The following is a 27,599-nucleotide window of genomic DNA, read 5'->3' on the forward strand; positions in this document are numbered from 1 at the left end:
ACTACCCCAAATTATGTTGCAATAAGTTAGATAAGGGTAAATCAAACTGTAATAAAGAACCATAAATATGTTTCGTGACAGCAAAGATTTGACTTTTCTAATGATGCCTATGTTTTTGGAAATTTTTTTGCAAACAAAATCAATTTGGTTCTTCCATGAAAGTTTCTCGTCTATAATTACGCCTAAAAAACGGGTGTGACTTACTTGATTGATAGCATTGTCAGTAATATAGATCCTAGCCTTTTCTTTATCGTATTTCTTGTTCCTTCCTACAAAGATAATAAAATTAGTTTTTTTTACGTTAAGGGACAATTTATTTGCCTTGAACCATTGATTTATCTTATACAATTCATTATTCATAGATGTTACTAACGTGTCAAAGTTTTTGTGGGACATAAATAAGTTTGTATCATCTGCAAATAACAGAGCAAATAATTTATTTGATACTGATGCCAAGTCGTTAACATAAATTAAAAACAAGAGGGGACCAAGAATGGATCCTTGTGGTACGCCACATGTTAAGACATTTTGGGAGGAAATATTATTTCTATTAGAGACGAACTAGGGAAATTATAGGGAAATTATATCATTAATTATCAATTCCAAATATTACCTGTTTTATACTCATGATATTGCCCAATATATCATCACAACTAGTACATATATGTCATATCAACTGAAACCCAACTTACGCATCTCGCGAATACGCTTCTCCAAAGCAGCGGTTCGGATTCGCTCCTTGTCCAGGTCGCATTTTAAGGCGTCAAACGTGGTGGATATGCCGTCTTGGTCGCGCTTCAAGGCATCAACAGTGGTGGACATGTCGTCTTGGTTGCGCTTCAAGGCATCAACAGTGGTGAACAGTTGGCGTATGTCGTCTTGGTCGCGCTCCAAGGTGTCCAAAGTGGTGGACAATTGGGATATTTCCTGTAAAAGTAAATCAGAATACTAAACTTGAGAAAAGTATCAATGCAAACATGTTCTGCCTTCATAACCTCACGCGTAAAACAACAACATTGAAACGGTGTAAAAAAAACTAGCTGGACAACATTACATGTGGCACAAGAATGTTTACCTTTGTACTGAGGTAAAACGTCAGAGGGGCGAGTCCCACAGCGACCAGACTTAGCAGCACGGCAAAGCCGACGGCCATGTAGCTGCGGTGGAAGATGAAGCTACAGAGAGCACGGCGGCCGCTTGCTCCACCCGGATACGTGAGGTCTGTATAGGTTATCATTAAAGTGCTTATGTCACCAATGATATACAACAGGCCTTAAATACAAGCAACCATCATAAGTATGATTTGTTCTTTAAACAAAGACGCTTGTCCGAAATGTACACCCTTCTGATGTTATTGAACATTGAATCTTAAAAATCAATCTTCCATTTCTTTCTTCCTGCGCCAGTAATTCAGTTAATTCCCGCTCATGACGTCATAGCAAACATGGCAACCGGTTCGGAACCTGGTACCGCGACTCACGAAAAACGTTCTTTTGAGAATTATGAAGAAATTTCGCAATAGGTAAAATTGCGCAAATGGCCGCAAAATGGTGCAATCCTTGCAGATGTCTTTTTGACGAATCTTTATAATTATACATTGGTTTTTAATTCAGTTGCAACACTGCGAGTTGCAATAAAGCTATCTTGTATTTGATTTGGAGTCGAAACCAAAAATGTACGTCGATGTGGACGCAAGGAAAAATTGGCGACAAATTCGCAAACTTGGCGCAATTCGCAAAGATATCACCACACACCCTTTCTTGTTGAAAAATTTCTGCTGATGTTACAAATAAATACAATAAATTCACACCGAAAACTACTGTATATGCGTCGGCTACCTGCAGACGTGTACGTTGCGTCACGTTTCACCGCCTCGGCTTCTTCGCACGGGTCTGAAGACGTTTCTTGCTCTTCTTGCGAATTGTCAGAAGCGCCGTTGACATGGCGGACACGCCCGTGTGAGCCACTCTGTTGAACAGGAGGGGGTTGGGGCGGCGTCCCGCTGGTTTGGCCGCTATCGTGGCCGGAGAAAGGGGACCGGACAGGCTCTGCTTGCTCGTACATTTGGACTGTACTGTGCAGACAAACGTCGCGCAGTGTCTATCTGAGAAAAATACATGAATACAGAAAAAACACCTTAATTAGTCTGCCGCAGTAAGCCCACATTTGTTCTTGGAGGGATGACGTGGCATTGAAGTACGTAGGGCGAATGGCATTTTGTTTTTCTGCAAGGGGCAGACTAATTTACTGGGAGGTAGAAACATCAAAGGTTTATACGTGACAACTCTAATATGATCTGTTTGTTTGTTTGTCTTATATACACTCGTCAGGTAAACCGCCCCATGGCAAAACACACTTTTTTTACTGGAGAGTACAAGCTGCATATCCGGGAAGATTTATTTGATCCGCTCACACAGGGAATGAATTGACCCCTACTCTTTTCGATTAAAGTGGTGAGTTTTTTTACGTGCTCAAACACGGGACCTCATTTACTAGTCCTATCCTATCCAGCACGTCGCCAGAACGTAAGTGTTTAAGGTCGTGTTAAAGTTACGTGTTGGTTATTTAGGCCAGCCATTACCTGTTTTGTTTATATGGAACTCAATGGTCCGTAAGTCTTAAGTCCACATTACTAGTATTTCCTTCACTGTCGAAAAGTGTCCGATGGACACTTGAAACGTCTGCAAATAAAATGTGGTTATCCAGTGGTATAGATTAAATTACAATTTCAATATTCAAAATGTTTAATTGCACAGCAATTCAACGGATTCGTCCAAAAAAAATTCCATGACCCTCCCCCCAACCCCGATTTTTTTCCATGGCCCTTCCCCTAAGTAGTTTTTTGTTCTCCGTGACACCCCCCCCCCACGCACCAGCCCTCCCCCCACTAGATATCGTATTGTCATCTAATTGACATCTTAATGTGCACAATCCTCATCAGGGCCTGCAACTACAGTAATTCATTAGCCACACAAAGCTCTAAGTTAATGCCCTGATTTTCTGTCATTATATCGTTTTGTTATTCTGTACTTATGTTAGGATTTATAACGTTATGCTTACATTTTCACTGTCAATAGTACTGTTAAAAGTGTTAATTTGTATAGTTTTCTTATTTCTTGTATGTTGTATCTTGCTTGTTAAGGGGGAGACAACCGGCAGAGGTGAGTGATCACCTATTTTGGCCCCCCCTCCATTTTTGTAATGAATGAGTCTTATAGATAAATAAATAAATAAATAAATAAATAAATAAATCAGCACGTTCACAGTGAATGAAATCCAAGGCAAGTGACTAGACCATCCATGCAGGACTACAAATAAAGAACTAGTCCCCATAACTGGTTCTGTTTCACAACTTTCAGGTTTTGTTTTTAGCTCATTATCTGCTGTTTTCTAGTTGTTATATGTTCTGACAATTGATATGCATATAATCAGGACGAGGTAGCAATACAAAAACAAACTGGTATTAAATCAGAAAACTGGTATTCAATCAGAAAACTTGTAGTCAATCAGAGAGTTGGTATACAACCAAAAAAAAGGCATCAATCAGAAAATTTGTATACAATAAGAAAATGGTATTCAACCAGAAAACTGCTGAACAATAAGAAAAATGGTAGCAAAGCAGAAAGCTGGTATGCAATCAGAAAACCAGTAATCAATCAGAAAATTGGTATAAAATAACAAACTGGTATTCAGTCAGAAAACTGGTAAAAAATCATAAACATGATATTTAAACAGGAGGTTGGTATACAACCAGAAAACCAGTCATCAATCAGAAAATTGGTATACAATAAGAAAACTGATATTCAAGCAGAAAACTGGTAAACAATCATAAAAGTGGTATTCAATCAGAAAACTGGTATACAACCAGAAAATCATTCATCAATCAGAAAATTGGTATAAAATAACAAACTGGTATTCAGTCAGAAAACTGGTAAAAAATCATTAACATTGTATTTAAGTAGGAGGTTATTATACAACCAGAAAACCTGTCATCAATCAGAAAATTGGTATACAATAAGAAAACTGATATTCAATCAGAAAACTGGTAAACAATCATAAAAGCGGTATTCAATCAGAAAACTGGAATACAATAAAGCAAACCGCAGGTATCAAATCAGAATACCGGTGCAATCATATGTGTATACATATATTAGAAAACTGATATACATTAAGCAAAATACAACCAGAAAATGACATTCAGTCATAACACTGGTGTTCCATCAGAAAACTAGTATGCAATCAGAAAACTTGTATATACTAAGCAAACTGCTATACAATCCGAAAACTGGCATATAATCAGAAAACTGCTATACAGTCAGAAAACTGGTATTCAATCAGAAAACTGGTATTCAATTGAAACCTGGTATACAATCAGAAAATTGCTATACAATTGGAAAGCAGCTTCCAATCAGAAAACTGGTATACAATACGAAAAGTGGTTTACAATCAGAAAACGGGTATACAATAAAGAAACTAGTATGCAATCACAAAACTGGTATTCAATCAGAAAACTGGTATACAATAAGAAAATATAACGCAATCAGAAATCTAGTAAACAATCAGAAAACTGGTATACAATCAGAAAACTGGCATAAGATCAGAAAACGGGTATACGATAAAGAAACTAGTATACAATCATAAAACTGCTATCCAATCAGAAAACTAACACAATCAGACAACAGAAAAAAAATTGTATACAAGCAGACAACTGGTATTCAATTATTCAATTGGAAAACTGCTTCCAATCAGAAAACTGGTATACAATACGAAAAGTGGTTTACAATCAGAAAACTAGTATTCAATCAAACTGGCATTCTATAATTGTGTTCTTACGTGCCACCCTATTGTGCATTTACACATTGATTTTCACAAACATCAGCTCTTATCCGAAGAGGTTCCCGAACCAGCCATTATTACCACATACCGGTACGTCACAATACTCCCATCTCTTGTCGGGATCCGTGGTATAGCACCAAACTCCGTCGGCGCTATCTTCGTCAGGAGAATTCCGGCAGTAGTTCTCATCCAATCCGCTAGAGGGAAACTTGGCCGATGTCCTATCGTGCTCATGTGGTGTCTGGCTGTCCCAGCGCTGACATGTCTTCCCTGTGTTGGTCACAAAGACGGTTCCTCGGTAGGATGCCCCATCTCCCACCTGGCATGAGTCTGGTACATGGAATTGAAAAAGAGGTATATTGTAGACACATTTGTGTGTATTCAAAGTACATGTACCTTTTTAAAGAATGTTAACACGGAATTTATGCCATAGATGGCGTGCCTAAGACATAGTTTTAACAGCAATGACGATGGTCTAATGTGCTTAGTCAGATGAATGCCTAAAGATTATCGATGCCGCATACTATCTATTTTATACTCATGATATTGTCCAATATACCATCACAGATAGTAGACATAACAACCGAAACCCAACTTACTCATCTCCTTAAGACGCTTCTCTAAAGCAGCGGTTCTACCTCGCTCATTGTCCAGGTTGCGTTTCAAGGCGTCAACAGTGCTGGATAGTTGGCGCATGTCGTCTTGGTCGCGATTCATGGCGTCAAAGGTTGTGGATAGTTGGCGTATGTCGTCTTGGTCGCGCTTCAAGGCGTCAACAGTGGCGGACAGGTGGCGTATGTCGTCTTGGTCGCGCTTCAAGGCGTCAACAGTGGCGGACAGTTGGCGTATGTCATCTTGGTCGCGCTTCAAGGTGACAACAGTGGTGGACAGTTGGCGTATGTCGTCTAGGTCGCGCTTCAAGGTGACAACAGTGGCGGACAGTTGGCGTATGTCGTCTAGGTCGCGCTTCAAGGCGTCAACAGTGGCGGACAGGTGGCGTATGTCGTCTTGGTCGCGCTTCAAGGCGTCAACAGTGGCGGACAGTTGGCGTATGTCATCTTGGTCGCGCTTCAAGGTGACAACAGTGGTGGACAGTTGGCGTATGTCGTCTAGGTCGCGCTTCAAGGCGTCAACAGTGGCGGACAGTTGGCGTATGTCGTCTTGGTCGCGCTTAATGGTGTCAACAGTGCTGGACAGTTGGGATATTTCCTAAAAATGTACGTCATGTCAGAATACAAAAAGTAAAAATGTTTAGGAAAAGCAGAAACATCTTTTGTCTTCATAGCATCTCTCGTAAAACAACAACAGAAACGGTATTAAAGAAAAAGCTGGACAACATCATATGTTGTACATGAGTGTTTACCTCTTTATTGATGAACGTCAGAGGGGCGAGTCCCACAGCGACCAGACTTAGCAGCAGGACAAATCCGGCGGCCATGCAGCTGCGTTGGAAGATGAAGCTACAGAGAGCACGGCGGCTGCTTGCTCCACCCGGATACGTGCGGTCTGTATAGGTATCATTAAAGTACTTATGTTCACTAATGATACTAAAATACAACAGGCCCTAGATAGAAGCAACCATCAAAAGTATTGCCAAAAATAATTACTCAAGCAACTGGATAAGATTTTGAAACAGTCATCACTGATGAAAGACAGTGGATACTGTCTGAAACGTCTGACTGTTTCAAAATCTTATCCAGTTGCTTGAGTAATTATTTTTGGCGTATCTTATTACCTGGATGTCTAACCTTCATCAACGCATCAAAAGTATTATTTGTTCTTTAAACTAAGACGCTTCTACAAAATATACACCCTTCTGATGTTATTGAACATCGATTTTTTTAATACAAATCTCTCTTCCTGCCACCAGTAATCAAGTTCTGCTCATGACGTCATACCAAACATGGCAGCTGGTACCGCGATTCGCGAAAAACGTTCTTTTGAGAATTGAAAAAGTTCGCAATAGGTAAAATTGCGCAAATGGGCGCAAAATGGCGCAATCATTGCAATTGCAATCCACTTTTTTATGAAGCTTACTGTACAGTTATCACTGTACATTAGTTTTTAATTCAGTGGCAACACTGCGATTTCCAATAAGTGTAACATCTTGTATCTGATTCGGAGACGAAACTGAGAATGTCACATTCTGTTTGTAGATGTCACGTACTTAATACCCTATGTGGCCGCGAAAATTCGCAAAGTTGGCGCAATGTCCTAACGCAATTTGGTGCAAAACAGTGAGATACCGGTTTTAACCCTCCCCCGATATAGAAGCGGCGGATCCGGCCAATTTCCAAAGCGGGGCCCGGCTCTGGGCTCTTTGCGAAAACGAAAAATAAAAAATGCGTATCAAGAAAATGCAGAATATATGGTTAGGAGTAATATATATTTTTTTGCCATAGCCTTGGCACAATCTGTTACCATATGATACAGAACTAATACAACAACAGATGATCTTCAGTTTTACCATATTTGTGAGTGACAGCTCATGACACTTTGTGTCTTTTGTTGTCTTTTATATCATATTTTTCGTTCCCACATGCTGCTCGTCCGGGCCCCGCTTTGGAAATGGAACCGTAGCATAACACCCCCACCCCCACCGGAGCCAGATTCAGGCCGTTCATAACCGGGTTCGCGAATCTGGATTCACCCAGGCATGGCCGCGGGTTGATCCAGATTAAAGCCCCTGTCACACTTGTGCGTATATACAAGCCCACATGAGTTGCGTATTTTAAAACATGTTTTTGGTTTGCAGCTGAAGAAGTAATTTCTTTGGTTTGATAACTAGACTGCTCAACGGTAGGTCAAAGTAGAAAACAACTTCCTCCCCGCAAAATTACTGCGGAACTCATGCGCACTTGAATATACGCGTGACAGGACCCTTACCAACCCTGGTGTGAACGGTTCAAATTGATATCATCACACACCCTTTCTTATTGAAAAATTTCTGCTGATTTTACAACTAAATACAGTATATTCACACAGAAAACTACTGAAAAATGCGTCGGCTACCTGCAGACGTGCACGTTGCGTCACGTTTCACCGCCTCGGCTTCTTCGCACGGGTCTGAAGACGTTTCTTGCGCGTCTTGCGAACTGTCAGAAGCGCCGCGTGAGCCACTCTGATGGACAAGAGGGGGTTGGGGCGGCGGCCCGCTGGTTTGGCCGCTGTCGGGGCCGGAGAAAGGGGACCGGACCGGCTCTGCTTGCTCGTACATTTGGACTGTACTTTGCAGACAAACGTCGCGCAGTGTATAACTGAGAAAAATACATGAACATATCAAACAACACCTTAATTAGTCTGTCCTTATTTGGAGGGATGACGTGGCATTAGGTGGTACGAATGGCATTTTGTTTTTCTGCAAGTGTCAGACTAATTTTCTGGGAGGCAGAAACATGAAAAGTTCTGTTTGATATTGATATTCTGTTATATTTATTTACCCTTTGTTATCCTGCCATTGTTTTCTTATAATAGATATTACTTACATTTACGTTGTAGTTTTGATTCTACCTTTACGTATTATTTGGGATCCGTGGTTTATGTTTAGTATTAGTTCCTGAACTTTGTTATTCTTTTTTTGTTTGAATTATGTATTTTTGTGTGAAATCAAGGACATTATATAGGATATATAATGTCCTTGGTGAAATGTAATAAAAAAGAAACATCAAAGGTGTGTACGTGAAACTCTTAATGTAGTTTGTTTGCTTGTTTGTTTGTTTGTATAAGATACCGGCCTCATGGCATAACACAGCAGATCGGTCCCGAACAGTGCATTAGCTGCATATCCGGACAGATTCATGTGACCTGCTCACACAGGGATGTTTTTAACGTACTCGTCCCCTCAAACTCACTCCATTTATACGTCCTTTCCGAGGGATATCCCAAGCCGAAGTTGGTACTCATTTTCCTGAGTCGAGTGAGAAGATAGCCTTGGCACAGCATCGGGACAGGGTCCTAACTCAGTACTTTGAACTCTGAATCAACAACCCTATTAACCACAAGGCCATCGTAGTCTCTACCAGACTAACTACGCCGGCTATTGGAGGATATTTGCCAGGCCGGTTTCATTTGCAGGCTCCTACGCGGGCGAAATGTGATCTTCACCATGGACTGACTCTACTGGCAAATTATTCCTTTTTCTGCCGAATTCTACGATTCATACGCCCGTAGGAGGGTCTGGTGGAGGCTAAGGCCATCGTGCCACCTGTTCGATCGAAATCCTTGTCAAGGTTTTTCTGGAGACATTGCAGACCCTTCCTCACGGTGCCCATCGCATCTGCAGTTCCAGACCAAGCAGCTAGGGGGACCAAACCTACAACACCTTTTCCAGTTACATCCAAAGCTGTCTCAGACAGCAGCCGCCGAAAAATCAAGACCATAGCATGTTCAGTGCAAAAATACAAAATCCGGAAGTTTTGCTGCAGTACCAAGGTTGGCCACATCAACATTGACCTCCGTTTCTCAAGACCTACCCCCATACCAAATATCAATACAATCCATCGAGGGATTCTTAAGTTATTGTTGCGGTAACGCACTGACGAACAAACATACAAACCCAAAACTTAAAATAATTGCTTCGTTTTTCAATAAAAATTTCATGGAGGTGAATTCCATATATATCTACAAAGTTTCTTTTCCCTTCTTTTGTAGAAAAATTTACAGAGTTTTTCGATTGCATCGTAATTTTTAGATGACCTAATATATCCGAACATTGTAATCATCGCTGTAATGATATGTCATTTCAGCGCATCCACTGGTAAAATTGATATGTCACAGCTTTCGTGCTTAAGTACAGAATAAAGAATTGCAAAATCATCATTTGAGACCTAGTAAAATTACATTTCATTTCTATATCTGTAATATAGATTTGTGTGTTGGTATATATTGACAAAATATCAAGTATATTCTTTTATTTGGTGGCAGTCTTCTGACGTCAGAGCTTTGACCTTTAACCCCGAAACGCCGACTCAGGCGTACTTCGAAGTCAGGTAAGCCAAAAAAAGTCACTTCTCGCTTTTTCCTGGTCAATTTGTGCCTTTATTCGTGATCTGTGAGTAGGACAACAGTTTTAACATCATCTTTAAATGTCTGGCATCTAGAAAATCTAGTTCTAATGTCAATAGAATCAATTTTATAACTGCGTAGCTGGCTCGGCTTTGGAAAAGGGAGGGGGGCATTCAGTTTTTTTGTTTCTCTAAAAATCTGTCGCGGCATAGAATTCTGCTCAATGATTTTAGCCAGGACTCAATCGTCATGCGATTCTTTTCCAATTATGTAGCTGTCAGTTTGGCATAATTTTTATTCAGTTCAGCAATGTCATGATCATAATTCTGCAGTTATTTTTGAAGGCGATCAATTGTTTTTTTCCCCCGATTATTATGTGTGTAAAAATTCGACATGCGTTCTTAGATTTGCGTTGTTTTCGATTCGTCAAGTTGTCTTTGAAAACCGGCCTCCAAAGCTACGTGTGAAATGACGTAGGATCTATTTTTGTCAAGGATACCGGAATAAACATGGAACTCGACTTGAACTTATGTATGATCAGTTTGATGCCCTGCCAAGGCCAAGGCCAGGTTGTTATGTTGATCTAAATAATTTGCACCAGAAACGTTTTGCAAAACTGACCGTTTTTTCCAGGTTTACAAGGTACATATAAGGTATAAACCATTGTTTTTACTTTTCATAGTTTACTATCACTGTAATTCTTGTTGTTGTTGTTGTTGTCCTTGTTGAATGTCTGTTTTTCTGCTAGACGTGGTCACACGGTGCTGTCTCTTTCTTGGTGCTTCATTGTTGTAATTTGACACAAGTAAGGTTGCTGTTGAATCCGAATGTTAGTAACACTATGAGATTTTTTCTAAAATTTGATGGCCAAAATGTCAATGTACATGGAATATGTATATTCAGCAAGACTTTGTGCATGTTACTTTACATGTATGGCTGACAAAATCAAAGAAATGCAAAATTCTGTCCCATGTTCAAGTTCAAATAAACCTTGAGTATCTGTGACGTTTTTCACAACCTTGATCATGTTGACACCTCTTCATTCAAGGAAATAAGTTTTCAATGTGATTTATTTCCAGGCCCTAGTGCATGGATGGTAGTCTAGCAGACTGTGTACTGAAAATGTTTATGTGAAGCTAGAATATTTATATATTACAGAAGTTGAGTTTTAAACATGTGTATCTCAGATATCCTTTTCAACAAATCATTTGAGCTTTTAAGTCTAAACTATTGCTTGGCCATGTCAGTTTTTGCGAACATTTACAATGTAAACTTGAGTCATTCTTTAACCTTCTCCCTGCTGCCTAACTCTGTAACCAATACGCAATTGGGTGCTAAATGGCTACTTCAGTGTGTTAAAGGTTAAAGCTGCATGTGTTGTCACTCAAATTTACATGATGTGGCAGTGATTTTGCACCAACATCTTACCTCCCCTTCCCAAACATTAAGTGCTTTAACACTTGGTTTAAGGTGGCCTTTTTATTGAACAGTTTTAACACTTCCACAGGCAACCATGTCGTTGAAGCCACGTCGCGTCGACTTTGGCGAAACTTGGGGGAAGATTCTCGCCACCGTGCGGGGAGTCATCACGCTGTCCAAGGTTCCACGACCGACATGGAACGACAGATTCTCGTATCCTTCCTCATTGTCAATATGGAAACAAACAAGAAGTTTTATGTGTTACAAACCAGTGCAATCGCTTAGTTGGTACAGTGTTTGCCTTGTACACGGTAGGTTGTGAGTTTGATCCCCGGCCAGGTCGTACCAAAGACTAACCTTCATTGATGTAATTGTCCGAATAGATTCACTGTTTGTAGATTCACATGGCTAATATTAACGTGGCACATGATAAATACATGGATAATTCCACAACACTATTGAACAGCGACACTTCTACATGTGTAACAGTTGATATATATAATGTTAGCCCTCATGACTGTTATTTTGATTCCCTTGACGCATGTTTTCTGAAGCGATGTGTACGCTCTGTGCGTGGCGTACCCAGAACCCCTTGCTGAACAGCTGTACAACGAGACAAAGAACTTCCTCGAGCAGCATGTTCAGTCGCTGTACAAGGTACCGTTTTTGGCGTCTTGACTTATGAACCCATGACAGCGAAGTGATGTGTTTTTTTGCGACTGCTATGCTTTGCAATCAAAAGAAATGTACTGTAGTCATGTACTGTAACTCAATTTTACAAATGTTACCTTCTATAATTTTGATATAAAAGAATGATATTAGATATATGTTTGTCTGTCTGTTTAGGAATGTTAAAGTGATACAAAAATGTAAGACAAGTATTTGCTCCAGCTAACGAAAAGGATCAACCAGAAAGATTATTGGAGGGGGGATGACAAAATGGAAAAGAACTGTGTACTAGAAGGATCATATTCCAATAAACACAAAAATTATATCAAGGAAATGTATACCTTTCTATAAAAGGACTTTAAAGATAAAGAATTTTGAACCAATATCTTAGCCCCCTTCCCAAACATTTCTAGTCCATTCTTAAATGTTCTAATCTTAACACTTTGTATCTTACAGATAGTGAATAGTTCCTTAGACAACCTACTTGCGACTTACCATGCCTACTGGCAAGAGTACAGCAAGGGAGCAGAGTACATGAACCAACTCTATGGGTAGGTTAATCGGCTACTTAACAATCTAGTTAATAGGTTATGTGGTTAGTTAATAGGATGTTATTACTTAACTTGCTATCTGAGATAATAGTTTCATTGTTAGTTGTTGGTTGATCAAATCTTTTTTATCACTCTAGTTAATAGGTTATGTGGTTAGAACATGAACCATCTCTATGGGTAGGGTAACCTGCTAGTTAACAATCTAGTTAATAGGTTATGTGGTTAGTACATGAACCAACTCTATGGGTTGGTTAACCGGCTAGTTAACAATCTAGTTAATGGGTTATGTGGTTAGTACATGAACCTACTCTGTGGGTAGGTTAACTGGCTAGTTAACAATCTAGTTAATAGATTATATGGTCTGTATAAATAGTATGTTAAACTGCTAGTTAACAATCTAATAGGTTATGGGGTTAACTAATAGTACAATGTAATTTCTCAACTTTTTTATCTGATCTAATAGTTTCATTGTTGGTTGATCAAATCATTTTCTGTTTTTCGAAAACTTATTACATCAAACAAAATTTATAATGGTTTTCAGATACGTTTTTCTTACTACATTTACCTTAAATCTGTTTTTCTAAGGACAACACTAGTTTGCTGTGTAACATGTTGCTTGTACAATTTCTGGAGTTTTCCCATGCTTAATATGCATCAGAGTTATTTTGTTTGTTTATTTGTTTGTTTGTACAGCTACCTGAACAGCCAATACATCCGTAAGCAAAAGCTGTCGGACGCCGACCTTGCGTACGGACACGGCATCGACCTTGACGAACAGTTGATGGAGATTGGAGAGGTCTGATGTCAAGATGTCAAGAAATTTTACTGTCAATGTCATACTGTAAATGCAGACATGTTCAAAGTGGTTTTATGTTCGCAGTTTTCATGGTGAACTCTTTACCGCAAACTTAGAACCACTGTGAAAAGCTGTTTCACTGTGTGACTGTAGCGCTACTATTGTTTCAAATGTGAGCTCAAAACCACAGCGTATACTCCATTTCTCTCTACCGCGAAATTAAAACTCCACGAACATTTCTGCATTTACAGTAATATCATGAACTTCAGGTCTCACACATAGCTTGTACATTTGTACTCACTGTTCAAAACTGGTGTCTGGTTTGTCAGTTAAGTCATACAAAAACAAAGAAACAGACATCAGCATCTTGTGAAATGTATCAACTTGTTTGTATGTGTAGCTGTAGAAGACCTTACGAAAGTCGCCATGCTTTTGTTGTGTCAATAAAGATTGTTGTATTGTAATATCTGCCCCCCTCCCCCTTTCCCAGCTTGCTCTGGACATTTGGCGCCGACTGATGATCGAGCCCCTGAAGGGAAACCTGGTACAACAGCTGCTGCAGGAGATAGAGAAGTAAGTTAGGCCGTTAGATAGTTAATCACTGATTCAGGCAAACCTCAGTTTTACAATATACACATGACCAGTATAATGTACATGCATATACAAATGGTTATTGAAAAGCTTAGTTAAGTTAAGTTTTATCTTCTTATGTACCCTTTTAAGTAATCATGGTTTTTGTATATCATTTTCCATATTGTATTGTTTTGGGCTCCTTTATTTCACTAACCAATCATTACAAAGAGCTACATGTGAAAATGAAGTTTACCATGATAAAGATAGTTTTATTTATTAATCAAAAGTGTATTATGGGAAATGAAACGGTCTTTTAACCGAGGTTTTGATAGTTTTTGATAACATGAAATTTATCAAATAGTATGCTACCTCTAAGGTATTTGAGATCAATTCTATACAGGGCATCCCAAATCTACATGCTGATGAAATTACAGTATGGTTATCAAGAGTTGCATTTGGGCTGCAAGTTTAATGTGAATTACTAGGGTGCAGCGTTTCACTGCAACTTGGTCTATTCCACTAGGGATCGTGAGGGAGAACAGACAAACCAAGCTATCCTACACGGTGTCATCAACTCCTTTGTACATGTGGAGGAGTATAACAAGAAGGGATTGCTAAAGGTACATGCCAAATTTTTTAATACTCTAAGTGAAAGCACGCAGAAAATGAAGTTGCCAAGGCTATAAGTTGACAAATAAGTATCCAAAAACACATTGCGAAAGTAATTTTTAAGATCAACCCAAGTTTGTCCAATAGTTGTTTTTGACGATTTGTTGCACCTGGCTGAAACTCATCTAGAGGGTACTTGGAAGTTATCAGAACATTGGTACTGTATAATGCAACTTAAATGCTTTTTCGTAAAATCATAAACTAGTAAATCTAGATTTGTTAAAAGTGTTTATCAATGATATTTTACTTTTGTATCCAGATTTTAAAGACTCAAGACATTATCAAAATTCATCTCTGCAACAATTTAGATTTGTATGCTACCCGTTATGAATACCAATCAGTTTTTAACCACCAGTAATGTTTTTTGCACAGTTGTATCAGGATTTGTTTGAAAAGCGCTTCCTAGAGGAGACTGGAAGGTATTACAGGAAGGAGGCTGGGCAATATCTGACTGGTACAACATGCTCCGAGTATATGGAAAAGGTTGGTCTTAACATAATCTGGTTTTCTATCATACTGTCCATGTCATACATGTACATATGAATGCATTGTGTACAATGGTTTTAAGAGTATAACATTGTAGTTGCGACATAAAAATTTGGCATGCTGAGCATTCGTTTGAAAGAAAAATCTGTTGTACTGATGACTAATAGCTTTTCCTACTAATTAGATAGTTTACTAGAAATGTATTATGCCACACTGAAAAAGATACATGTACTTCATGTATGTGTTGAACTCAAGATTGCATCCTTGCAAAACAAGGACAAGTTGCTAGGGGAGCTTCTTACCTGTTATTTTCTTTCTACTGTTTATGAAGTATTGTTTTTGGAATGTCTGTGTGTGTGTGCACAATGCAGCCAATAATTTTTAGTCTGTGGGGCTGTGGGGAGAGTTGCAAAGCAGTATGGGTTACAGGGCAGTCCCTGCCCCCGGGGGCCGACTTGCCCAGAAGGAACTGGGTTACCCTGAGCCGGACAAGGGCAAAGGTGGCCAGGACAGGTGACAACCTGCTACGGTGGGGGAAGGCCAACAGTGCAGCCTGCGGCTGCGGTGAGGACCCCCAAACCTTGCAACACCTGATGAACAACTGCAGACTCTCATCTACCTGCACAGACTCGGACCTGCGGGAAGCGAATGAAGTCGCACTGAACTGGATAGAGATAAACGACAAGCTATGATGATGATGAGAGGGTGAAGTCTGCCATCTCTGATTGTCTTTTTGTTTGTTTTCTCGTGTTCCAGGTGATTCAGCGTTTATCTGACGAGGAGATGAGAAGTCGTAAGTTCCTACACCCGAGCTCGTACGACAAGGTGACGCACGAGTGCCAGCAGAGGTTCGTGGCCGACCACCTGCGCTTCCTGCACGGGGAGTGCCACGACATGGTCCGCAAGGACAGGAGGGAAGGTACGCAGAATTTGCCTAAGGCCATGTTGATTTGATTATATGGATCCTTGCACCCATCATTTTTCATTCATTTAAAAAAAGGTCTTTGACCATATGTACATCATAGAAAGCAGCTGATAAATGAGCAAATATATGCCGAAAATTGCGAGTGAATATTGGATAATGGATAATAATGTTATACATCGATTTATACTTAGTGATGCAATTGTTTATTTGCAAATACATGCCCGAAGGCTAATTGCAAGTACATGTAGTATGGATTTATTATAACAAGCACAGTGATATCAACAGATGGTAATAAAGATAATAATCAAGTAAACTGCTATGATCTACAGCTACATTTGTTGGGTTTGACTTCTTTGATTTACCCACTTCTTCAATGATATTTGGATGTAGCTTATTCAAACACTCTCAATTTGCTTTCTGGCAGACATGCGTCGCATGTACACGTTGCTGCGTACGGTGCACAACGGTCTGATGCTGATGGTTCAGGAGGTGGAGGATCACATCAAGGAGACTGGACTGGACGCCATCAGCAACATCACAGGAGACAATGTGAGCAAAAATCATGTCTTACAAGCTAAGGTCTAATACATTGTAGTGTTTGTTCATTCGTTCAGACCCTTGTAGTGCCTAGTGGTACAAAGGGCAGCAACTTTCCTTACACAGGAGACAATGTGAGCAGAAATCTCTTCTTACATGTTCATTCTACTGTCTATGTTATGACTATTGTGTAATTTGAAAGTAAGGGTAAATAGGGCTCAAAATCCTTTTTTTCTAATTGCACCTAACCTTAGAAATTTGGGTGCACGGAAAAGATTTTGAGTGCACAACATAAAGTCTGTAACAAGCAATACATCAAACAAAGTACCACAAAGGTTATATTACGTTTTCTGATACTTAAATTTCAAGAATATTCTGTATACTACTCAGTAGTGTACAATGATGCTTCTACCCTATACTATAGCCTATAAAAATATCTAGGAGCACAGTCAAAGATTAGGTGCACAGCTCCAATTTTGGATGCACAAAAGTCCACATGCACCTGGTATTTCAAGACCTGGTAAATTTTAATTACCTTTTGTTTTCAGCTGCCTACCCAGTTTGTAGAGTCAGTGCTCGAGGTCCACAGCAGGTTCAGTCACATGATTCAGAAGACCCTGAGTGGCGACCAGCAGTTCATCTGTGCACTAGACAAGGTGAGACCTTCTGTATAAATACAATGTTGCAATACATTGTCTTCATATCTTCTGCATGGCATGTACATGTATTCATACCATCTGTATCTGTATAGCTGGCATAACCTCCCCTCAGTGTAACATACTGTAAATCACTTTGAAATAGCGGCAGGAAAATATAGCGGTTGGGGGGAAATGGAGTAGGTCATGGCACTTAATTTTAACGATGAGAAGAAACATCATTATCTCAAATGTTAGTGATCAAATAGTTGCGATAAAGAAATTTTAGCTGTTGACTAGTGGCCGTTAGATTAGCTAAAATGAAGTTAGCTTCACAGGCAACTTTGTGTTCTCACTGTTCAAAAGGCCTTTCCAATTCTATTTGTAGGTTCGTGGAATTGGAAAGTAACATGCTGAATTGGAAAATCAACATGAAAACAGAATCTGAGGGTTAAATATGTACAGGGAGTGGCTATAGTCAAATTCAAGTTTTCCTGTAGACCTCTTGCTAAGATGTATTTTCTCATCATTGCAGGCGTGCTCTAGCATTGTGAATTCCAGGCAAGAACAGAGATCACCGTGCAAGTCACCAGAATGGGTAAGTACTCAACATGTATTCTTTGGTTTCTCCAGCTATTTCAAATTCAACAGTCATGTAGTTATTTCTATCTGCAGTACATTTTTATGTACATTTTGGACAACATTCCAGACAGTAGACTCTTTGGCTTGAACCAAACTAACAAAAAACAAGCAGGACTGGTAGTGATATACCTGTCAGAATATTATTGAAATTTAAGTATCAGAATAAGCAGTATAACCAGTCCTTTATTGTAATTTGTTTGATGTACAAGTATTAAATGTTTAAAATGTTGAAGTTAGCTATAGAATTTCAGACTGAAGTTTTAAGAGAGGCAATAGGTTTTGCTAATACATTTCGCTGACATTCTACTTGGTTTCAAGTTGTGCACCCAAATTTCCTTCTGTGCACATAAATGTTTAGGTCAGGTGGACCAGTGCACATATATTTGCATTACCAAGAATGAATTTCGAGCCCAGCATATCAATAGAAAATGACATACTGCATGTCTACATTGTATGTACAAATCCAGTTGTATCAGAATAAGCAGTATAACCAGCCCTTTATTGTAATTTGTTTGATGTACATTTATTATTACATGCTTAAAATTTTAAAGTTAGCTGTAGAATAATTTCAGACTAGTTCTTATGAGAGGCAGTTGGGTTTGCTAATACATTCTACTTTATTTTCTGTTGTACACCCAAATTATGTTCTGTGCACCTAAATTTTTAGCTTAGAAGCACCAGTAAGCCTTTTCTCAGAAATGAATGTTGAGCCCTGGATATTAAAATGACATGTTTATGTACAATTGTAGTTGGCCAAGTACTGCGACATGTTGCTGAAGAGAAGTACTAAGGGAATGTCAGAGAGTGAAGTGGATGACAAACTGTCGGCCTCCATTACCGTCTTCAAATACCTCGACGACAAGGACGTCTATCAGAAGGTGAACCTTTTCATATATTTTTCATCATCTTCTTTACTGCTTAGCCCACTATGGGGAGGATTAATCTGTTTGCAAATGTTAGTAACGGGTGAAAACAAAGGATAGGAATGAGGATTGACAAGGACATGTGCAACGGACAGGACAAATAAATTTAGTGGTGTTAGTAATTCTGTCTTTACATATAGCAAGGACGGGGGCTATTATGAGTCTTGCGATGATGACTTGGAATTTGTCACAAAATAAACTATGCATATTACCCTGTGAATGATATACATGGTACAGGGATCTCCCCAGAAATATAAAGCAGGATGGGGGGAGGGTGCCAGGCACAGGTTACGTGTTGCGAGGGGGTAGATCTGGAGGGGGGGGGGGCACACCTCTCAAAAGGAGAGTGGCCATTGCATTTTGCCTTTTTCAAACATAATGGAAGTAATTTCCTGCAACTTCAGCTTGCCTTTACGTCTGAAATTTCCAGTTTTGAGCAAAATTACAGGCTTGGCTGGTGAAATATTGGAAGAAATATATCCCAACGTTGAAAATCAACAGGATGGAGCTGGGATTAGAACAGGATGGAGGAGCGCCACTGTTCCATTCTTTAGGGAGATCCCTGTGGTACATGATTGAACATCTAACTTTTTTTGGTTCAGTTCTACTCCAAGATGCTGGCCAAACGTCTGATCCAGGGCAACAGTGTGTCCATGGATGCTGAGGAGGCCATGATCAACAGATTGAAGGTAAAACAAGATCCTCAATGTTTTATATCATCATTATCTCCATCAAAAATGGAGATATAGTTTTTGGCATGTCTGTGTGTGTGTTTGTGTTTCCAGACTTTTGTAGTTATCATAACTCCAGAACCTCTGAATGGATTACGATGATATTTGGTATGTGGGTAGGTGTTGGAAAGACAAAGGTCAAGCCAAACAGTAATAAAAAAGGATTGAATAAATACAATAAACCACTAGACATGCTGCTTTTAAGTCTATTTACAATATTATAGTAGTAGTAGTGGTAGTAGTAGTAGCCAGTATTTGATTATACTGCTGCTGGGTTCCCTGACACGGGTGGGCAGCAGTTGGCTAGTCTTCACACAGCTCTTCCAAGCAGCTCTGTCTAGCAGGTCCACACATATGTCTGATGATTTGTTTGTTTTCTTGTTTACCAAACAGCAAGCGTGTGGTTACGAGTTCACCAACAAGCTCCACCGGATGTACACGGACATCAACGTCAGCGCGGAGCACAACAAGAAGTTTAACGAGTGGATGAGAGAAAAGACTCAGGAGCTAGGCATCCACTTCAACATCTATGTTCTACAGGTAAGGGGCATAGCATGTTACCTCCAAGAAAAATGGAGGTACTGTTTTCGTTTGTTTTATGATCATCATCATAAGTGATATCGTCAATATAACTCAAGAACCTCTGGATGGACTGTAATGCTATTTGGTATGTGGGTAGATCTTGGCAAGACGAAGGTCAAGGTTGAAAAGGGGAAAGGTCATGAGTACTATTGGAATCAATGCCAAAATGCTCAAATTTTGATCGAGGAAAGTTGAAGAAAATCTTTGTCTTCCTTGGCTTTACCTCCTATCCAGAAGGATGTACCTAACCAAAGCTAGGTACTCTTTTCCATCTGAGTAGATTGAGGAAATAGGTGTAAATGTAACATATGCTTGGGATTTGAACCTGGGACTTTTAGATTAGTTTGTGGACTACCCTAACCACAAGACTATTATCCTGCAGTGTGTATAACTTTCCTGTTGTATATTTATCTCCAGGCGGGGGCGTGGCCACTGGGCCTCACAAACCCCTCTCCTCTCAACATACCACAGGAGCTGGAGAAGAGTGTGAAAATGGTACGTACACATAATATCTGCTCACAGAGCTACTAAGTGCTCCAAGACTGCCACATTTTAGCCTGGATGCCAGACCCCCAATGTCTAAAATATCTGTTAGTTAAAGTTAGTTAAAATCCTCCCACACCATTATTGATGTATAGGGCGGTGCCCATCTCCATTTCATAGCCCTGGGCCACACTGTTGTGCAATCACTGCAGCAGGGGGCTAGTCCACTGGCAGTGAAGTGTGTTTAACTTCCATACTGTTTCAGAAGTGTGTACCATTTTTATAAAGTCTTTGGTATGACTCAATGCGCCTCTTGTCCAGAGATGCCCTACCCGGGGCTTGAACCCGGGCCTTCTGGTCCAAGTAATTGGAACCAGATGTGGTGAGAGACAAAGGCGCAGGCCACTACACCACAGGGACACCCTCTAAAATATCTGTAAAGTATAGAAATATACAGATATTTTAGATATCGGGGGTCTGGCATCCAGGCTGGCCACATTTAAAACAACGGTGTTATCAAGGCGTCTCATGAATGTCTTAAACACCTGGATATCTGTGGTGTACGTATACCTTGGAGATTACTGGAAAACAGATGCTGCATTAATAGATCTCTTTAAGTTCACTTTTTTTTAATGTGGTGGTCTCAAGAGTACCCGATGGAATTATGAGGGTCGATGTTACATGTATCATAATTGTGACTTAACACTTATGCATGCATCATGTATAGCCTCCATTGGTCAATATTAACCATGATGAAATCCTAATTTGTATCAAAACTACGGCATCCACTATGGCTGAACAGTCCTATACAAGAACAACAAAGATGAAATGCATGTAATAAATGTGTGAACAAAGGTGCTATTCATGTTTTACGCTAATTACCTTTATCAAACGTCTCATAACAACGTGATAATGATGGAATGAATTTGAAAGATAGCTAATATCTGACTGCAAGGTATTAATTAAATTGATTATGATCGTTTGTTTTCTTCCCAGTTTGATATGTTTTACAAGGAAAGATTCAACGGCAGAAAACTGACCTGGCTGCACCAGCTTTGCAACGGTGAGGTCCACAATCATTTTTTGTAGCAAGTGGCAGGACAGAGCTGGATGGGCTGGTCACCATATATATATAAATGTGTTTGAGTAAGAATAAACAGGGCAGTATTTTTTTAAGCTAGACCAGAGCATTGGTATGTTAAGTACCAATACAGATTAAAGTTTTAAACGGTTACTATGCGGCTACAATGTCTTTTCTGAAGATATGGCGCAAGTGTGTACGGTTGGCTTAAAGTTTTTGCCTACCAACACAGATTTACTTTCATGCTAACTTCTCGTCTTTTTTTCCTCCTCAGGAGAAATAAGAACGTGTTTCTTGAAGAAGTCTTACATCATCACCTTGAGCATGTACCAGATGGCAGTGCTCCTTCTCTTCAACGGCTCCGACAAACTGACCATGGCCGAAATCCAGTCGTCAACTCAGATGGCCGAAGGGGAGCTCGGCAAGAATGTCCAGTCCCTGGTGGACGCTAAACTCCTCATACCCTTGGATGCAAAGGTATTAATATTAATAATCATAATAAAAATCCTCTAATGTTAGAAATTCTACTTTGTAATACTTGATATCGACAGCTTGTGTATAAAATGTATAATGTACGATTCAATGTAAATACAAATGTAAAGTTTTTAAACCCAATATTCTATTGATTGTGTGTATAACGTATTTATTGTATTTTTTCCAGGGTTAGCCCTTAACAATAGCCATTGGCTAGTTGGGCATCCCTGGCTGGTCATGTATCAACATGTGCATGCTGAACCAATAAATAAATAATCATAATGTATAATTGTGGACAGCAATAAGGCTCTTAAAATCTCATATGCTGTGAGCTCTCAAGTCTGGTTGGTCCAAAAACAGGTAAAATAACCAATGGCAGCTGGCTTTTTTTTTTTTTATTGTTTGAGAGCAAATGTTGAAGTAAGAATTTCTGATATTTTTTCAGGAACAACTGACCCCAGATGTTGTCCTGACAGTGAACGTGGAGTACACCAACAAGAGAACGAAGTTCAAAATCCCTGCCTTGTACCAGAAGGAAACAGTGCAGGTATGAAAAGATGGAAGGAAGAAAGGATGGAAGGAAAAAAGGATGGAAGGATGCATGAATGAGTTGCTTTTGTTTTACTGATAATTGTGAAAGCAAACTGTACCATAGTCCATACAGGATGTATGAATATCTCTTGTAATTTTCAGATAGCCTACATTTCTCCATCTAGTATTTTAGCAAAATTTTATCATGTTTCACTTGAAAGCCATCTGAAGTTTTAAAGGTCACAAGTTCAGGGTCATCCCTTCTTAGTCAAATTTAAAACTCAGTTTCTGTGCAATAAGTAAGCAATTCAACTGTTCTACTGCAATCTTCCTCTGCATGTAAATGACCATTTTCACATGACCTTACCGACACACGATGTCAGCAAAGGTAAAAAATGCCGTGATATTTTGAAGGTCACAGTTTGAAAGTCGTGTGTTCTTGTTGTTCCAGGAGGTTGAGCAGGCTCACAAGGCGGTGGACGAGGACAGAAAACTGTACCTGCAGGCAGCCATCGTTCGCATCATGAAGGCCAGGAAAGTACTCAAACATAACACTCTTATACAGGAGGTAAAACAACTTTTCTCTGTAGTTTTTACAAATTCTTAGTCCAACCACAAGACTAGTTTTGTTGTTGGTTTGTTTGTATGTCTCAGTGTGTGTCTGTATACGTTTGTCTATCAGTTTGCTTTTGCAGTGCAGTTTCTGTATGTTCTGCTGGGGGGGGGGGTAACTCAGCAAAAGAAGAAAAACGAAAAAGATTTGTGTAAATACACAACTGTAGCTTTCTTCCAACATTCATACATGCATCAGTACTGTAATTCTACACTATCTCACAATCTTTTCCGTTCTGTTTCAAGTAAAAGGTATTTCCACATCTCTAGTATATCATTAGAAAACCTAGATGCTAGATAGAGTGTGAAAGTTGAGAAGGCCATGATAGCACTTATCCAATTGATCGTTTACCTCACTCTGATTGGTTCATTCTTCCAGGTCATCAGCCAATGAAAATCAAAAATTGAGAAGCACATCATAGCACTCACCCCATTGGTCATTTTACTTAATTGTGATTGGTCCACCTTCCCAGGTCATCAGCCAATGAAATCAAAAATTGAGAAGCATATTAATAGCACTCATCCCATTGGCCATTTTACTTTACTGTGATTGGTCCATCCTCCCAGGTCATCAGCCAATCACGCGCCCGGTTCAACCCCAGCATCAGCATGATCAAGAGGTGTATTGAGCAGCTCATCAACAAGGAGTACATCGCCCGTAGCAACGAAGCAGCCGATGAGTACACGTACATAGCATAGGCAGTACCAGAAGTAGCTGCTAGGGGGGGTCACTTGTCTATGGTGACTACTCAAGGGAATTGAAGAAAATGGCCATGGTAAACTGGACGTACAGTCTAGCCTGCCTATAATAACTACCCAAAGGACTTACAATAGACAGGATTCTTAATGCTTGGGTCAGTGGGAAAGATAGTCTTATAAATGGCTACTAAAAAGCAGCCACAATGGTCCTTATGCAGCCAGAGATGGTAACTAGTACAGGTTTCACTGTACCAGAAAATAGCATCTATTTCTGGAGACCATGGATTGAAGAATTCCATGGTCATGAAGAATTCATCACTTTTGATAATGAATTCTACAGCTGTGAATAAACTTTGGTCCAAGTCAGTGGTTGTTGACTTTGTAATAACTTTTAGTATCAACATCATGGTGGTTAGCCAACAACCATGGACTCTGTTGCTGAAAGTAAATGAAGTTCTTTCACAGCCATGGAATTCATCTCTGAAAGTGATGAATTTATTTTCATGTCCGTGAAATTCGTGAATCTACTGTATCCTGATATATCTAAAAATAGATGTAATTGATTGCATTAGTTAGAAAGCATTGTTCCGATTGGTGGATGGAAGTCTGAATGTTTTACAGGATGATATTGATACATGAATATGTTTGGCCTTAGAATGATATTGTTGTATATTACAAAGCTGTGATGGTTTGAAAATATGACTTTTTTTGTGGCTAAGAAACTTTTACAGCAATAACTAATGGAGAGCTCAAGTCACATTGAGTAAGCGTCATGATATTGATATGTATTGGTTATATTGATGTACTATAAGTTGGCTGTATGTAGTAAAATGTTCTTTCTCATATAGTCTGCCATCTCTGTGTCCTTTTTCCTTGTGTTGTTTGTTTTCAAGGAGCCATGTTATTGTTTTCCTCATGATATTTGGAACCAAATTCTTAGAAGTGATAAAAATATTCCTGTACATATTATAAAGCTCTTTTGGATAGTTTCTTATGATAATGTATTCTCCAAAATTTTCCCCATTTTTGTCATCATAAAAACTTTTCATCTGTGATTTCAAGCGTGGAGCAAACTACTTTTTGCAATAAGGGGTTTGGAAATTCTGATTATTGAATTGTTATTTGACATAGAATTATGCATAACAATTTGTGTAAAAGGGTTTTGGCACTGTGCATAATATGGTAAGATTAGAATACTTGTACAAGATTTTACTTTTTTGCAAAGTCATTGATACTGCTTTACCCAATAAAAAGCAACAGATTCACAGGAGACTAGAATCAAGAAAAGTTTTGGGTCTACATGTCAATTGTTGAATTGAAAATAGAATGTTATACATGTTCAAGAGGGAACTCTTTATTTTCTAATTTAAAACATACTGCGCAAATTCAGGCAACATATTGCACTGATTGGTGCTGGTTTGTGCCACTTTGTGAATGCCTGGCATATTTGGCACAGTCCAGAACGATTTTCGCTTTTCTATCCATGTACATGTATGTATGATTCTTAAATCCCACTGTTGTGAAGGTATGCTCCATTTCAATGGCTACACATTTTTTTTGCATTTCTCACATTATCTTCAAGGCATTATATAGGATGTCCTTAGTATCTTATACTACATTATATACATGTATATATGTTCAACTCTTATTAAGTTCTGTTCTTTTTGAAATTGTTTCATGCTGGATCGAATGTCTTGATTGCAAATATTCTGATAGTGGAAAACAAGATCCATAGTTAGTTTATATTATCTCTGAATTGTATTTGCCATTTCTTGAGCCACCAAGATCAGAGTATCATTAATAATGATGTCATCTACATTTCTATATTTACTACGTTTGCTTGGTCACAAACCCTCTTCATTTGATGATACATGTAGTTTCCATTGCTTATCATGCAAACAAATCCATAATTTCCAGGCAACATTTATTATTTGTTGGGTTCTTCCCTTAGCAACCTGCAAGGCTTTGGAAAATTTATGTTGTGTTTCTAATAAGGATCGGTGGAAAAATCTCTCCTTTATTTCAGTTTTCACCTGATCCAACAAATACTGTTTTGACTGTAAAACTGAGAGGCATCAGGACATGGGCTTTTTCTCAACATCATATTTAAGCCATACAGATATACATTGTACAATTTTCTATCGGCACCATTAATGAGAACATGTTGAAAACAATTGTATAAAGTTTTCATCACTCAGATGCCAGGTCGAACATTTTATGTCCCTTGTCCGCCCCCCACCCTAAAAGAATGGCTAGGGTTGCTGATTTTTTCTAGGGTCAGTTGGGTAACCGAAAACACAACATTTTTTCCTAGGCCTGCGCAATGGGCCATTGCTGGTGAGGCTTTTAAACCATGATTCATTATGACTGCAAGGTAGTTGGTTAATGTAGAGAAACTTAAAGAAAAGTAGAAAGTTTTAAGTCACATTTCTGATCCATACATGTGACAATGGCCTTTACAGCCAATGGCCAAACATTGCTGCTTATTTTGAAAACAGAGACCCAGTAAAATGTACTGAATAACTGTGGACTGGAAGGATGTTATATTGCAAGTGTTATAATTATAAGAGCAGGCAGTCTGTGTAATAAATATGGTTACATTCTGTCTTTTATACGATGTTGTGATGATATACATATATTAATCATACATTTAGGAAAATATCCCTTCGGCAACACCAATATAACAGTTATCTACGTCATCCACAACGTACTTCCTCTAGAGGTAATTTGACACCGCGCATTTCCTCCTGTTTAACTTGACTTCATTTGGTAGCTTTGAAAAGACATGCATCAAATATAATGACGTATTTCCTTTCTAATCTGACACCACGTATTTCGTTCCCCTTTTTCCTAAATAAAAAATCCAAGAGTTTAATGAAAGACATGAAACTAATTTGATACCGCGTATTTCCTCCCTTTTTTTCTAACTTGACTACATTTGGTAGCTTTTAAAAGATCTATGCATCAAATATAATGACGTATTTCCTTTATAATCTGACACCACGTATTTCTTTTTCCTAAATTGCACGCACTTAAGTAACATCTGGAGATTTTAGCAGTTACCTCTCATTGATTAAACACTTGGATCAGCCTACGCACTTTTGCCACAAGGGGGCTTTCAATGATTTGTTCTTAACTGGTACTTCCTTTGGCGGTGGTTTGACTACAGGCACAATTAGGATATATTAGAGAAAAAATCAGAAACAACTAAAAACTTTGTCATTTTAGGAGTTCTATTCGTCAATGCCAATTTTTTATTCCCTTAACAGCAATTTATAGGTACCTTACATTGACTGTCAATGACGGATTGAATGGAAGGTACAGTTCTTGTCGTTTTTAGTCTACCTTGCTGATGGAATACGGTGTATGTATTCCCCAATAGACATTTGCATGGTGCCAAACTACTGTAGCTGATTAAAACGTATTGAGGAAATTGTGATATCCAAAGGCTGTTAAGCTATGCGTGAAAACTTTTCTGCCCTTGGCAAATGCGAAACTGACTATTTGAAATACAAAATGATCTAAGAGACCACACAATTGTGGCTGCAATGGCCAGGAGGTTTTTATGTAGATGTGGACACTAGGCTGCACAGGTTTGACTGTGTATCAACGGTCAGGTAGAGGAGAAATTCTATCAAAGCAGTTTTTCAATGTATGTTTTTTCTTGGACTGTCTATGGTCTGAATGTTTGGGTGGCAGATAGGTTTTGGCATCATGACAAAGTGGTATTGGTTTGGGCCA

General features: G+C 39.1%; 1 protein-coding gene across 2 annotated transcripts; it reads left to right on the forward strand.

Moving 5' to 3' along the window:
* The first annotated feature begins 9,761 nt into the window (after nucleotides 1–9,761).
* LOC136446843 (cullin-2-like) lies at nucleotides 9,762–24,452 on the forward strand. Of its 2 annotated transcripts, XM_066445454.1 has the most exons (21): nucleotides 9,762–9,824; nucleotides 11,348–11,472; nucleotides 11,814–11,916; nucleotides 12,385–12,479; nucleotides 13,173–13,275; nucleotides 13,766–13,848; nucleotides 14,372–14,468; nucleotides 14,890–15,000; nucleotides 15,760–15,922; nucleotides 16,353–16,477; nucleotides 17,014–17,121; nucleotides 17,636–17,698; nucleotides 18,492–18,620; nucleotides 19,268–19,354; nucleotides 19,790–19,936; nucleotides 20,396–20,473; nucleotides 21,458–21,524; nucleotides 21,817–22,019; nucleotides 22,462–22,563; nucleotides 22,999–23,115; nucleotides 23,727–24,452. In XM_066445454.1, the coding sequence occupies exons 2-21, from the start codon at nucleotides 11,354–11,356 to the stop codon at nucleotides 23,856–23,858; spliced, it is 2,232 nt and encodes a 743-aa protein (XP_066301551.1). In that variant the 5' UTR covers nucleotides 9,762–9,824; nucleotides 11,348–11,353; the 3' UTR covers nucleotides 23,859–24,452. The 2 variants fall into 2 exon arrangements, with proteins under 2 accessions (XP_066301551.1, XP_066301552.1); XM_066445455.1 differs by lacking the exon at nucleotides 9,762–9,824 and having other exon boundaries at nucleotides 11,331–11,472.
* Nucleotides 24,453–27,599: the final 3,147 nt, after the last annotated feature.

This window comes from Branchiostoma lanceolatum, chromosome 13 (assembly GCF_035083965.1).
Source record: "Branchiostoma lanceolatum isolate klBraLanc5 chromosome 13, klBraLanc5.hap2, whole genome shotgun sequence".
Lineage (NCBI taxonomy): Eukaryota > Metazoa > Chordata > Leptocardii > Amphioxiformes > Branchiostomatidae > Branchiostoma > Branchiostoma lanceolatum.

Excerpts from the sequence above, each read along its gene's own strand:
- LOC136446843 (XM_066445454.1), top strand. The coding sequence starts at position 11,354 with ATGTCGTTGAAGCCACGTCGCGTCGACTTTGGCGAAACTTGGGGGAAG. Across the intron at positions 18,621-19,267 it reads ACAAGGACGTCTATCAGAAG|TTCTACTCCAAGATGCTGGC; the intron begins GTGAACCTTTTC and ends TTTTTGGTTCAG. Across the intron at positions 22,020-22,461 it reads TCATACCCTTGGATGCAAAG|GAACAACTGACCCCAGATGT; the intron begins GTATTAATATTA and ends ATATTTTTTCAG.